The following is a 13,760-nucleotide window of genomic DNA, read 5'->3' as shown; positions in this document are numbered from 1 at the left end:
GACTGTTTGCATGTACAGGCGATTTATTTGACCCACACTGATCACTGGTAGACACAGTAAAATGAAACTCTTGTAGCTTTCAGTGTTACATCAATAAAAAAACACTGAACAGTAACAAGAGCCATGAGTTAAATTCTTTCATATTCGCTCTAAGTGCAGTTTTCCCACTGAAAGACCCCAAGAAGCAATGATCCACTTTTTACTGTTTTACTTTTATTCAATAATTAGCATGTCACATAATCATTTTGTCAACTTTTACAGCCTATTAAACCAGTTTTAATTGTCTGCAGCCTAGGCTGGCTATATTACTCTTAGGTACTAATGGCTGCAGAAAGCAAATTAACTTTCCCAGTGCCAAATTACACAAAACTAGACAATTTGCAAAGCAATGAGCACCAAAGAGAAACGTAACACCCTGTGGGTCCATGCACATTAAGACGATCGACACAGAGGCAAGTATTCTAAGATATTGTTTGATCATTTTCACACTGACTTGGTTGCTTTCAACTCCAATCTACTGTAAAGATGTCAAAAGCAGTACCATGAATGGGAATCATATGTCATTATGGTCTAAGCATAACATCTATTCCCTTCTACTGACTCAGGCGTGAGGGGAAAATAAATGAATTCTCATAGTGCACATGAAATGCTGCATATGAAAACATTTATCCACTGAGCACAATGTTTGGGTCAAATGTGTCAAATACCTCTCCTTTGTCTTTTTTTATTCACTTGCAGCCTAGTGCAACTTAATAATGCCTGTTTTTGTTCTTGTTGAACAAAATGATCAACAAGAATTTGTGTTAATACAAGAAAATGTGTTGTTTGTGTTCTTGTCGATAATTTTTTTCCACTTCCTGATGCTGCAAAACAACACATGCTTGTTGTCAAATTAGGGGCGTTCACTACATAAAGGGTTTAAGTTTTGGTCCCTGAAATAAAAGGAAAAGAAAATGTTTTAACTTGTCATGACAGTTTTTTGTGAAACATGTAGGTGTTTTGCAAGTTCTACCGGCACACTGTGCTGTAAATCACATCCTGGTCACCTATCTGCTTCAGCCTGCAGACGACACAAGCAATGAATATATGTGTTTCTAAAGCAACATAAATTATTTGAAAAATATGGAAATTTGTAAAAACATCTCACATGTTTGGCTTTGTTTTAGAGTTGAAGTCAATAGTTGTGTAGATTAGCTCTGCTGTTGCTTCCTCACGCAAGTTTTCCTCTTGTGATTGTCTGTTCTCAAACCTGGCCCAGTTAACATAGATACTGTCCTAGGCATAATCAAACAGAACACAGGACGTGAGTAATGTAGAAAAATCATTCTTCTTTTATATTAAATTCTGTTTTTATCTTTCAGTTCTGAGCTACTGTGTGATTACCTTTTACACACACCCACACAACAAAAACAACCTCTTGTTCTGTTGTTTGATCCCCAACATGGTGTCAGAGAATTAGGTTGTGGGTTTGACTTGTTTCTACATAACATCCATGCAGACAATACCAGTGCAACTACTCGCTTAACATGTAACATAATGTGTACACTATTAATATCACACGGCTTTAAATCATGGGTAGTGAGAATAATGATAGTGTCACCTGTACGTGATCTGCTGTCTCTGGTGTGAGCTCTGGTGTGAGCTCTGGTGTGGGCTCTGGTGTGGGCTCTGGTGCTCTTGTCCCGTGGAATCTTAAACGCATATAAACACCCACATTATCCCATGATGACTGTACTGTATATAAAATATAATAGTGATTACCCTACCTTCTGATAGAAAAAACAGTGACCACAATCAGAAGCACAGCAATGGGAGCAATGATAAGTCCAGATCTGATAGATGGATATGCTGTGACACAAAAGTGTGTTAGCTTTGTGAGAACACCAGATTCAGGTACTTTTGTATTGACTCCTACGTCATGACATAAATGGTAAATGTAAATAATGTGCATTAGCGTCTGTTAGATATACCTGTGCAATCTTACACAGTGATACTGACACTACTCTTCTAACATTAAGCTTACTTTTATAATGTACCAGTATTTGCTGACACTCTCAAAGATGCAATTTAAATTGTTTATTTTAGTGCTGAGGTCATATTTGGTTTTAAACTGAACTATATTATATTTCAGCATAGTCCAGCACAACATCACCACTAAATATGTCTTCAGTTAATACATATAATTCAATGCGTACATTTGACACAACAATAGAAAGAAAAGTTACGGCAGGGCTGTTGTGTTAAAATGTGATGGACTGAACAGGTGAAACTAACAAAGTGACCACTGAGCAGAAACTATAAAAGAGACATCAAACATCTGTTGATCAGAATTTAACCAGCGAAAGACACTAAACAACTAGTAACATTTTAATAAACTTACCTTTAATCTTTAAAGTGACAAGAGAGGACTTTTGACTTCCATGTTTATTAGAGGCCATGCAGAAGTACTGGCCACCGTCATGATGAAGAATCTTCCTAAAGTGAAGTTCAGCTTCCTTTCCAATATTGATAATATTGTGATCATTCATTTTAAACCAAGTATAAGTCTCTACTGGAGGGTTTGCTTTGCTGGTGCAGATCAGGGTGATGTTGCTGCCTGCATCTACCTCTGCTGATGGTCTGACAGACACTGATGTGTTCTTAGGGCCATCTGAAAGGAGACACCACAGATTTAAGTTGCATTATTGAAATAATACACTTATCATTTATTTCTAAATTCTTCCTGTGTCCAGTACTCACATTCCACATCAATATTTCTGACTCCTGAAGTGGTTCCATTGTGAGTTTTTAAAGAACAAGTGTAGTTTCCAGAGTCTGTGTGGGACATGTTGTTTAAATAAAGCACAGGTCCATCATTTACTGGTTCTTCATTTTTAAACCAGAGGAAAGCAGATGAAAGGCCGTCACCATCACATCTGTTTATGCAGGTTAGATTCACAGAGTCTCCTTCTTTCATCGTATTGTTTCCATTAAGTTTTGTCAGCCGAACCTTCAGAGCTAGAAAAGCAAAGTGCTAGATGAGTTTCAAACTTGGCAGATTCAAGTGCAGAGAAGATGAACAACTTTTTCTATGAAAAAGAGAAAACTCACCAGCAACCGTTAATACTGGGCCAACATTACCGGTAAATGCATCCATCTTGTTTTTATCCCTATATGTAAATCTGAAGGCATATTTTCCCTCATCATCATGCTCCACTTGGTGTATTTTAAATGAACAATTGTGAATATTATCCCCAATGTATTGAAACCTGGATGAGGAAGTGTTTGACTCACTGTCAAAAATGAAAGGACCCGTATAAATACTGGACCTTTCATGACCCCACTTGACACTTTGTACTTTCGCTGTTTCAGGACAGAAAAATGAACAATGAATAACAACAGATGAGCCTTTCACTGCACAGATGTGCTGCTGAGGATATTCCACTTGTTCTTTACTGAAGAGGACACCTGAAAAATAAATCAATGTGTGCTGTTTTCAATCATTTTAGTGTTTAATGTGTAATTTAATAATACTGAATTCTTGTACTTACTGGACAGAAGCAGCAGCATCAGTGTCCACGTTACGTTTCTATGTTCCGTGCACATGCTGAAACTCTTTCAGTTGCAGTGAAGAAATTATGAATCCTAAAGTTTTTGCAAAATCCACTACAGGGTACATCTGAACTCACAGGGTACATCTGAACTCACAATGCAGTTACAGAGTTTTTTGTTCTCCTTCCTCTACTAAGCATAGCTTTCAGTAAAGTGAAGTTTTAGATCGTCTAGAAATGAGGTCAGACACACCACAGACTAAGCACATAGACATAGAATAGGAAACCAGACCCTCGGCAGAGGAAATATGCCATGCACTAATCATGTCTTATGGGCAAACAGGAACTATGACATTGTGATTTATTTTTATACTGTTGGAAAATATTGATCAAGTGTTGCTCAGCTATGTGGAGTAATGACTGTAGTCAATTGTAGTTATGTTTTCATGTTTTATTAATTTCATACTTGGCAAGTTGATGCTTATAGTTGTACATGCACAACCAAACACACTCAGACTCATATTTCTATCTTTGTGAGGACACTCAATGACATACTGTATGCCCTAGACCCTTACTTTAACTTTAACCATCACAACTAAATGCCTAACCTCAACACTTACCCTAACCTAAATCTAACTCTAACCTAACCCTAAAACCAAGTGTTAACCCTCAAACAGGATGTGGAAAAACTGAGGACTGGCCAAATGTCCTAACTTTGCCAATAAAGTCCACATTCGGACAGACCTATGCTCAAAATGGTTCTCACAAAGGTAGAAATTCCAGTACACACACAGATGCAAATCTTTTTCTGTTTAATTAAAGCCTGAGATATGTCTGATGAGTTAACATTAATTATAGTTGCCTGTCTTTACCCCACTGAAATGCTGAGGAAAGCAGGGACAAGAAAGGGCATCATGAAAATGTGTCAATAGAGTCTCACACTCAGCTGTTCCTTTGTAGCAAATCAAGCATGAAAAACAATAAAATGACAAGCTTTAGGCTGAAGACACTTTATGAATTCTCCACAAACACCAAAGTCATAAAAATGAAATTTTTGTTTTCACAACATTTAATCCCTGATAGCCATGTTGTATTTTTTCCACTTCCTGATGATGCTCAGTATATGAAGGTTTCAAGTTAGGTCCCTGGAAAAAAGGAAAAGAAAATATTTTCACTTGTCATGACAGTTCTTATTTGTGAAACGTGTAGGTGCTAAAGTTTTATCGGTACACTGTGCTGTAAGATGCCTTGAGATGATTGCATTGTGATTTAGCGCCATATAAATAAACTGAATTGATTTGATTTGAATTGAATTAGATCACATCTTGGCCACCTATCTGATTCAGCCTGCAGATGACACAGGTGATGAACATATGTGTTTCTAACACAACATAAATGATTTTTTGTGATTGTCTGTTCTCAAACCTGGCCCAGTCAACATAGATAATATCCTAGGTATAATCATAAAGAACACATGACATGAGTAATATAGAAAAAATATTATTTTGTATTAAATTCTGTTTTTATCTTTCAGTTCTGAGCTACTGTGTGATTACCTTTTACACACACCCACACAACAAAAACAACCTCTTGTTCTTTTGTTTGATCCCCAACATGGTGTCAGAGAATTAGGTTGTGGGTTTGACTTGTTTCTACATAACATCCATGCAGACAATACCAGTGCAACTACTCGCTTAACATGTAACATAATGTGTACACTATTAATATCACACAGCTTTAACCCTCCTGTTGTATACGCCCCTTGTCCTCCCAGTCTAAATTGACCCACCCTCACTAAAGAGTTATAATAAAGCAATTTCATTTCATGTTAAATTCCAAATCTATTTTGAATGAAGAAACAACCTGTCATTCATCAGAAACTGTGTGAATATCAGGGTTTTCCCTTTTTACAGTGCAGAAACACTGCATTCATTCAGTGGACACAACTTGTATTTATTACAATACAGCCGTCATATATGTGTTTTCTTTACCAAAGAAGATTTTGATCATTATTATTATTTCTTAAGGTACTGAAAATGTGGGAAGCAATATTTTTTATCAAGAAATAGTAACTGTATAGGCCAAAAAAGTATCACAAATGTGCAGTAGCAGCTTTGAATGCAATTTTCTGAAGGCACTTCCAAAAATAGTCAATTGCGAACAACATAAATGAGCAAGGCAATCTGAGAGAGCAACCACGACCACTACAGTAGAACAAGCGAACACATCCCTTATCAAACACAATCTCAATACCTCACAGGGACAAGTGAACACATATAGGGCAGTAAGCAATTGTGTTTGCATGGACTTTGCGGATATATTTCTCACATTTGCAGCACACAGTACGTGTTTTACTGTCCTTTGGTGGGCAGAACTGACATCTCTTCCTCTTACTTGCCCCAGCTGGGGGTGCAACCCATTCAAGCACAGGGAGAACATGCAAACTCCACACCTGGAATCATCATTATGACATTTTGTGCTACCATCCTGCCCTGGTTGTTATGTAGTGATGAGGACCATGTCATCACGCCATTTTTGACAAAAAGTTATTTGTTTAGCTTGACATAATAGATGAAGGATTCTTCATCTGAAGATGATGCATCATGCTCTGGGTTGTATTCTTCACCATCTTCTTCTACAGATGCCTCCTTATCTTCCAAATGAAATGCACTTTGCTATAGAGATCTGAAAAAAAATCAGCTCTCTAGTCTGTTCACAGTTGAAACGTGCACTCATGGATCCAGCACAGAGAGAACTCAGGGTACTGTCACCTGTGTGTTTGTTTTGTTGTCTCTAACTGGCTCTGTGACAGTGACTTCAACTGCTGGATCAAAAATGACCCGAAGACAATCTTTGTATCCAAGTGATGTACAGCTTCCATGGAAATATGAATAAAGGCAATATTTCCCTTTTTCTAATGTTGGGGTCACTTTAGGAAAGTCAAAATTTCACGGTAAAAAAACAACATTTAAGGGGTTTTCTCTGCTGTTAAACAACAGGAGGGTTAAGTCGTGTAGTGAGAATAATGATAGTGTCACCTGTCTGGTCCTGCCTCTGGTGCTCTTATCATGCTGAATCTTAAATACAAAAAAAAAACACCCACATTACCAAATAATAATTTTACTATACATAGAATATAGGAGTGAGAATCATACCTCAAGACTGCAGCAACAGTGACCACAAGCAGAAGCTCAACGATGGGAGCAATGATACGTAAATATCTGAAAAATGTTGCTGGATATGGTGTGACACAAAAGCAGAGCAGTGTGTTAGCTTTATGAGAGCACCAGAATCAGGTACTTTTGTATTGTCTCAGATTTAAATCCAATCAGGGAGAACACAGAACACAGAGAACACATAAATGCTAAATGTTAATCATTTGCAATGGAATCTACTTTATCAGGTACCTGTGTACAATCTGATACTACTCTTCTAGCATTAAGCTTACTTTTATAATGTACCAGTATTCTCTGACACTCTTAAAGATGCAATTTTAGCATAGTCCAGCACAACATCACTACTAATATGTCTTCAGTTAATAGATATAATTCAATGTGTACATTTGAAACTGTGACAACAAAAATTAAACATTTTCAAATCTTGTCATAGAAGAAGTTACAGCAGGGCTGTTGTGTTAAATTGTGATGGGTTATTTATCAAACTTATCAAAGACTTATCAAACATTTGTTGATCAGAATTTAACCAGCGAAAGACACTAAACAACTAGTAACATTTTAATAAACTTACCTTTAATCTTTAAAGTGACAAGAGAGGACTTTTGACTTCCATGTTTATTAGAGGCCATGCAGAAGTACTGGCCACCGTCATGATGAAGAATCTTCCTAAAGTGAAGTTCAGCTTCCTTTCCAATATTGATAATATTGTGACCATTCATTTTAAACCAAGTATAAGTCTCTACTGGAGGGTTTGCTTTGCTGGTGCAGATCAGGGTGATGTTGCTGCCTGCATCTACCTCTGCTGATGGTCTGACAGACACTGATGTGTTCTTAGGGCCATCTGAAAGGAGACACCACAGATTTAAGTTGCATTATTGAAATAATACACTTATCATTTATTTCTAAATTCTTCCTGTGTCCAGTACTCACATTCCACATCAATATTTCTGACTCCTGAAGTGGTTCCATTGTGAGTTTTTAAAGAACAAGTGTAGTTTCCAGAGTCTGTGTGGGACATGTTGTTTAAATAAAGCACAGGTCCATCATTTACTGGTTCTTCATTTTTAAACCAGAGGAAAGCAGATGAAAGGCCGTCACCATCACATCTGTTTATGCAGGTTAGATTCACAGAGTCTCCTTCTTTCATCGTATTGTTTCCATTAAGTTTTGTCAGCCGAACCTTCAGAGCTAGAAAAGCAAAGTGCTAGATGAGTTTCAAACTTGGCAGATTCAAGTGCAGAGAAGATGAACAACTTTTTCTATGAAAAAGAGAAAACTCACCAGCAACCGTTAATACTGGGCCAACATTACCGGTAAATGCATCCATCTTGTTTTTATTCCTATATGTAAATCTGAAGGCATATTTTCCCTCATCATCATGCTCCACTTGGTGTATTTTAAATGAACAATTGTGAATATTATCCCCAATGTATTGAAACCTGGATGAGGAAGTGTTTGATTCACTGTCAAAAATGAAAGGACCCGTATAAATACTGGACCTTTCATGACCCCACTTGACACTTTGTACTTTCGCTGTTTCAGGACAGAAAAATGAACAATGAATAACAACAGATGAGCCTTTCACTGCACAGATGTGCTGCTGAGGATATTCCACTTGTTCTTTACTGAAGAGGACACCTGAAAAATAAATCAATGTGTGCTGTTTTCAATCATTTTAGTGTTTAATGTGTAATTTAATAATACTGAATTCTTGTACTTACTGGACAGAAGCAGCAGCATCAGTGTCCACGTTACGTTTCTATGTTCTGTGCACATGCTGAAACTCTTTCAGTTGCAGTGAAGAAATTATGAATCCTAAAGTTTTTACAAAATCCACTACAGGGTACATCTGAACTCACAACGCGTTTTCTCCTTCCTCTACTAAGCGCAGCTTTTCATAAAGTTCGTCGAGAAATATGTTGATACACTAAGAACATAGACAAGTAATAGGAAACCAGACCCTCAGCACAGGAAATATATCATGCACTAATTATATCTTATGGGCAAGCAGGAACTATGAGATTGCTCACACACAGAGTTATATTTCCGTCTCTGTGAGGACAGTGATTGACATATTGTAGTCCCTCGACCCTTACTCTAATCTTAACCATCAGAGTTAAGTGACTAACGTTAACCCTTACCCTAACCTAAATTTAATTGTAACCTTACTAAACTTCTCTAAACTTAATCAAACACGAGTCAGAAAAACTGAGGACTGGCCAAATGTCCTAACTTTGCCAAAAAGGTCCTCATTTGGATGGGCCTATGCTCAAAATGGTCCTCACAAAGGTATAGGGATACCAACCCTTTTTTCTCTTTACTTACAACTGGAGGAATGTCTGATGAGTTAACGTTGATTTTAGTTGCCAGTCTTTAACACACTGTAATGCTGAGGAAAGCAGGGACAAGAAAATGTGCCTGTAGAGTCCCAGACTCACCTTTGTAACAAATCAAGCATGAAAACCATAAAATGATATGCTCCACACTGAGACACTTTATGAATTCTCCAAGCATACACAATCACCAGAATTATAAAATTGTTATGAAATGACACATATCAAAACATTTATCTCGATGGGCATATTATGTGTTTTCCATTAGATTCTTTCATACAAGGCCAGGCACCTTTAGAGATAACCAACATAACACAATGTGACAGATTAAGCTAATGCAATACTTCATTTCACATGTTCCAAAAGTCAGTTTTATACCTCTTCACGTCTTTATTTTGCCGAAAGCGTCTCTTGATTTTTTCCTCCAGTCAGCAACCCTTCAATGAGATTCTGTGGAAGTCTCTATTGAATTAAAAGTATTAGTGTTAAGAGACATATGGATTCAAATATATTGTTTTAATATTATTCTCATTTTCCTATCACCTGGTGTTTCTTTCCTGACGTGCATGTACAAAACATATCACAGACAAAAAGAGACAAAAATATTTTGTCTCTACATATTTTACTGCAACACTACGTGTGTGTGTGTGGTTAAGTTAAAGGGTTCAATATATAAAGCATTCAATGGCTGTTGTCTGGCAAAGAAAAAGAAAACAATTTCTTTATATTCTTTATATTTTTTTTTTATATTTTTTCTTAATATTTTCTTCATCAAAAAAAAATACTGATGAATGACTCTCTTTATCGGCACATATATCACATCTTCATCATAATGAGCCTCCATCTGCTGCTCCCTGCAGGTGATACAGTCCATCAATTCATGTGTATTCAATACATCATAAAGTATTGTTTAAAAGTAAATACCAATTGTCAAAATATCTCACATGTTTGGTTCTCTTTTGTTTTTGAAGTAAACATTTGTATAGAAGACTTCGGTGGTTACTCCTTCACACCGATTATCCTCCTGTGATTGGTTATCATCAAAGACAACATAGTCTGTATTCTGGACACACAGACATCATAAAGAAAAGATTAGCTTGTGTAGAATGGTGATTTCTTTTTGATTAAATTCTACTTTTTCATTTTCATTGTGAGCTCCTACATGACCTTTTACCTGCACCTACACAACAGCCTGTATGTTCTCTTATCTGATGCCCATCATGGTAATTTTCATTTAGCAGAGACTTAGGATGTGGGTTCGACTTGCATTTCACCTGCTTCACTTTTCAGTTGCAAACAACCTCAGTGCAACATGAAAACCTTGTAATAGAAACTAGAGCATAGTGTATATAATGCACACAACAGAAATACACAACAATAAAACCTGGAAGCATTCTTTAGCTTGGTAACAACAATAGTCCCGCCTGTGTGTCCTCCTCACAGCCTGCTTTTGGGGTCAACATCTCATGTTTTTGAGTCTGCAACACATAGACAGAACTATCACAACATAGTTGCTATTTGATAGAGAGCAATGTGATATACACTAAGTGATAATAGATAGCAAGGACTGGTAGTCTGTCTTTGATAACAGAAATTGTGTAGTGTCAGTGGGTGGTGTCTCCTACTTACAGTACTGTACATCATTCAAAATTCATGCATTCATGGGCTGTGTACAGATGCATATTCTACGCCTGTACATAAACAATATACTTCCCAACTGTTCAATTACAAAAAAGAAGTCTATTTCACAATATGTGAACGCTTTACCATCTGTGTTATTTTCTGTATTTATGTTGCATTTAAGTGCTCATGCAACCAGATTGCTCCTATTTATCCTGAATGGGCCTGACCTTTTTCTTTGTATATAATATGTATGTAAGGAAAACTTCAGCCTCTATCAATGGAGCATAAATTATAGGTTTTATTGACAGATGCAGTTCCTATAAATTCAGCTTACTATCTGACGACAATCGGTCACAATCGGAAGCACAGCTATAGCAGAAACATTAGCCACAGTAGCAAGAACATCGTGGTAAATGTCACCCAATATGCTGTAAAACAACAGCAGTGTGTTAGCTCTGTGGTGTGCTGCTGCATTTCACTACACCGCACACAAATGAGCAGTTATTTCAGACATTCAGATCGTATGAATCATTTGGATCTAACCCAAATAATAATGAAGAAACATCAACTTCAACTGCAACAAAAGGGTTAAACTTGCATGATACTTGTAAAGAAGGCAAACCTAATATTCATTGTTCAAGCAGTTACTGGTAATACCAACCATGTTAACATACTCACATTTAAATTTTAAAGTCACAAAAGGAGGAGTTTTGACTTCCATGTTTGTTGGTGACATTGCATAAATACTTGCCACTATCTCCAGGAAGGAAAACAGACCAATGCCCGACATCCACAATATCATCAGCATCTGTTTGAAACCAATAGTTTGCGTGGCTACTGCAGATCAGGGTGATGTTGCTGCCAGCATCTACCTCTGTCAATGGTTAGACAGACACTGATGTCATCTTAGGCCCATCTGAAGGAAAATGACTGAAAAGGGGTTAGTAGTGGGTTCCTTTTTTTTAAATTTGTTTCTTTGACATTGAAGTGTAATAACAGGAAAATGTTAAACTGCACAAAACTGAGTAGGGTAGTGACAAGGCCTTTCTTTACTCTTCATCCTTTATTTATTACTATTAGTATTATCCATCCATTCATTACCTGCAGTTACTTATTCCTATTTAGGGTCACAGGGATCTGCTGGAGCCTATCCCAGCTCTCTTTGTACACCCTGCAAGGTCACCAGTTCATCAGAGGGCCACACAAAGACAAGTCACTCCCACTCACTCCTATGGGCAATTTAGAATCACCAATCAACCTGACATACATGTTCTTGGACTGTGGGAGGAAACTGGAGTACCCAGAGAAAAAATGTAATCCCCCATCTTCCTTCTGTAATGTTTCCTCCCATCCAATATTGTCCCTAACCATCACTGGTTAGGTTTCCAGATGTTGCTTGTTGTCCTGTGTCCAGTACTCACATTCCACATCAATATTTATGACTCCTGAATTGGTTCCATCCATCCATCCATCCATCTTCTATACCCGCTTTTCCTGGTTCAGGGTCACGGGGATCTGCTGGAGCCTATGAATTGGTTCCTTTGTGTGTTTTTAAAGAACAAATGTAGTGTCCAGAGTCTGTGAAGAACATGTTGCTTAAATAAAGCACAGGTCTGTACAAAATTGGTTGGTTCTTTACTGGTTCTTCATTTTTAAACCACAAGAAAGCAAACGTCACCATCACAGCTGTTTATGTAGGTTAGATTCACAGAGTCTCCTTCTTTTATTGTATTGTTTCCATTAAGTTTTGGCACCAGAACCTTCAGATCTAGAAACGAAAAGTGTTGGTTGAGTTTCAAACTTTGATGGTTGCAACTTATAGTTGATTTAAATAAAGTACCCCACTCCCCACGTACTCACATTACTCAAGACCCCACATTATTCTCCCCACCCACAGGTTGTCAGGTTGGTAAAATGAACAAATAATGACAACACACAAGCCTTTGACTGTGCAGATATATTTCTGCTGGTATTCCACTTTCCACACATTGCAGACAACACCTGAAAGAGACAGATTTATTCATATCCTGTAAGATTTTATCACCTTAATGCAACATTAAATGAGATGTGTGTGTTATACTTACCAGCCAGAAACAGGAGGATCAGTGACCATGAAGGGTTTTTCTGTTTAACACTTTCCAGGTCATATCAAATGAAATCATAACAGTTGTAATCAATTCTCAAATATTTGAGAGAAGCTCTGTAGGTCATGCTGTTTTAAAAAAAAAATACTGGTGTCTTTTCTTTCTCACCTTCTCAGTCTACATACACATTCTTTCCTGTAATGAAGGTCTTGGGTCACCCCTAACACTGAAGTTCTTGGCCTGTGAAATCAGGTCACGTATACCACACATTCATGGCAGCGCCTCAGCTCTTTCTATTTGAATATGGGATGTATGAAACCAGCCCCTGTGCTGAGAAAACCTATGCAGCCCGGTGCATATGCCTGCCAGTCTGACGTTGCTTTGTTGTGGTCAAAGCACAGTCATAGCTCAGTTGTCACCATCATTTCATGATGAGACAATGGTGTTACTATTACTGGTGAAAGTGTTTGGGCATTTTGTATGTTTATACCTAATTCTTTGCATTTCACTTTTTATACATATATAATTACAGCATTTCAATACAAATATCAAAAAATAGACTAAGACAGGGCCCTTGTCTAAGCACTCTAAGGTCACCTTGCTGGTGATGTTCCTCGATAATACTGCTTGTTCATCTTTTCGAGGTCTCCATGCATAAAGTGTGTTGTTCCCTATAAGACACACAAAACTTTTAATCATGCACGCACATAAATGAGACTTTTCCTCGTACCTTTACATGATCCCTCAAAGAACGAGCTCAGTTTGAAATCATTTTGCAAAGAAAAAATGCACTGCCTTGCAAACAACAAATTAATTAACCCAACAATGACCCTGTTCAAGGTTTTTCATCAGCTCTGTGTCTGACTAGTCTGCAGTTTTAATTCAAAGTGGATTAAAGTCGTGCAAAACACTTTTTAAATGTTTTAAGTGGGAGATTGTGTTTGTGGTCAGGTCATAGGAGCTTTCATAAGTTTTTTTAAAATTCAGCACAGTTACAATACAGGAACTGAGGTG

At 37.3% G+C, this 13,760-nt stretch overlaps 2 protein-coding genes across 3 annotated transcripts; both read right to left on the bottom strand.

Moving 5' to 3' along the window:
- Positions 1–239: 239 nt before the first annotated feature.
- LOC113141050 (neurotrimin-like) lies at positions 240–3,709 on the bottom strand. 2 transcript variants are annotated; one of them, XM_026325241.1, is made up of 9 exons: positions 3,531–3,709; positions 3,091–3,447; positions 2,740–2,997; positions 2,381–2,650; positions 1,767–1,848; positions 1,601–1,691; positions 1,148–1,275; positions 1,013–1,060; positions 240–932 (listed from the first exon to the last, which is right to left on the bottom strand). In XM_026325241.1, exons 1-9 carry the CDS (start codon positions 3,583–3,585, stop codon positions 893–895), a joined length of 1,329 nt encoding a protein of 442 aa, XP_026181026.1. In that variant the 5' UTR covers positions 3,586–3,709; the 3' UTR covers positions 240–892. The 2 variants fall into 2 exon arrangements, 1 of the variants encoding a protein (XP_026181026.1); XR_003296714.1 differs by having other exon boundaries at positions 240–1,060; positions 1,148–1,270.
- A 1,163-nt stretch (positions 3,710–4,872) lies between these two features.
- On the bottom strand, positions 4,873–8,112 carry LOC113140604 (B-cell receptor CD22-like). The gene is made up of 4 exons (XM_026324510.1): positions 7,988–8,112; positions 7,637–7,894; positions 7,278–7,547; positions 4,873–4,877 (listed from the first exon to the last, which is right to left on the bottom strand). The coding sequence occupies exons 1-4, from the start codon at positions 8,031–8,033 to the stop codon at positions 4,873–4,875; spliced, it is 579 nt and encodes a 192-aa protein (XP_026180295.1). The 5' UTR covers positions 8,034–8,112.
- Between the last annotated feature and the right edge of the window lie 5,648 nt (positions 8,113–13,760).

Source organism: Mastacembelus armatus, chromosome 8 (genome assembly GCF_900324485.2).
Source record: "Mastacembelus armatus chromosome 8, fMasArm1.2, whole genome shotgun sequence".
Classification (NCBI taxonomy): domain Eukaryota; kingdom Metazoa; phylum Chordata; class Actinopteri; order Synbranchiformes; family Mastacembelidae; genus Mastacembelus; species Mastacembelus armatus.
The sequence above is the reverse complement of the archived record's forward strand: the minus strand, read 5'-3'. Positions and strand labels throughout refer to the sequence as shown.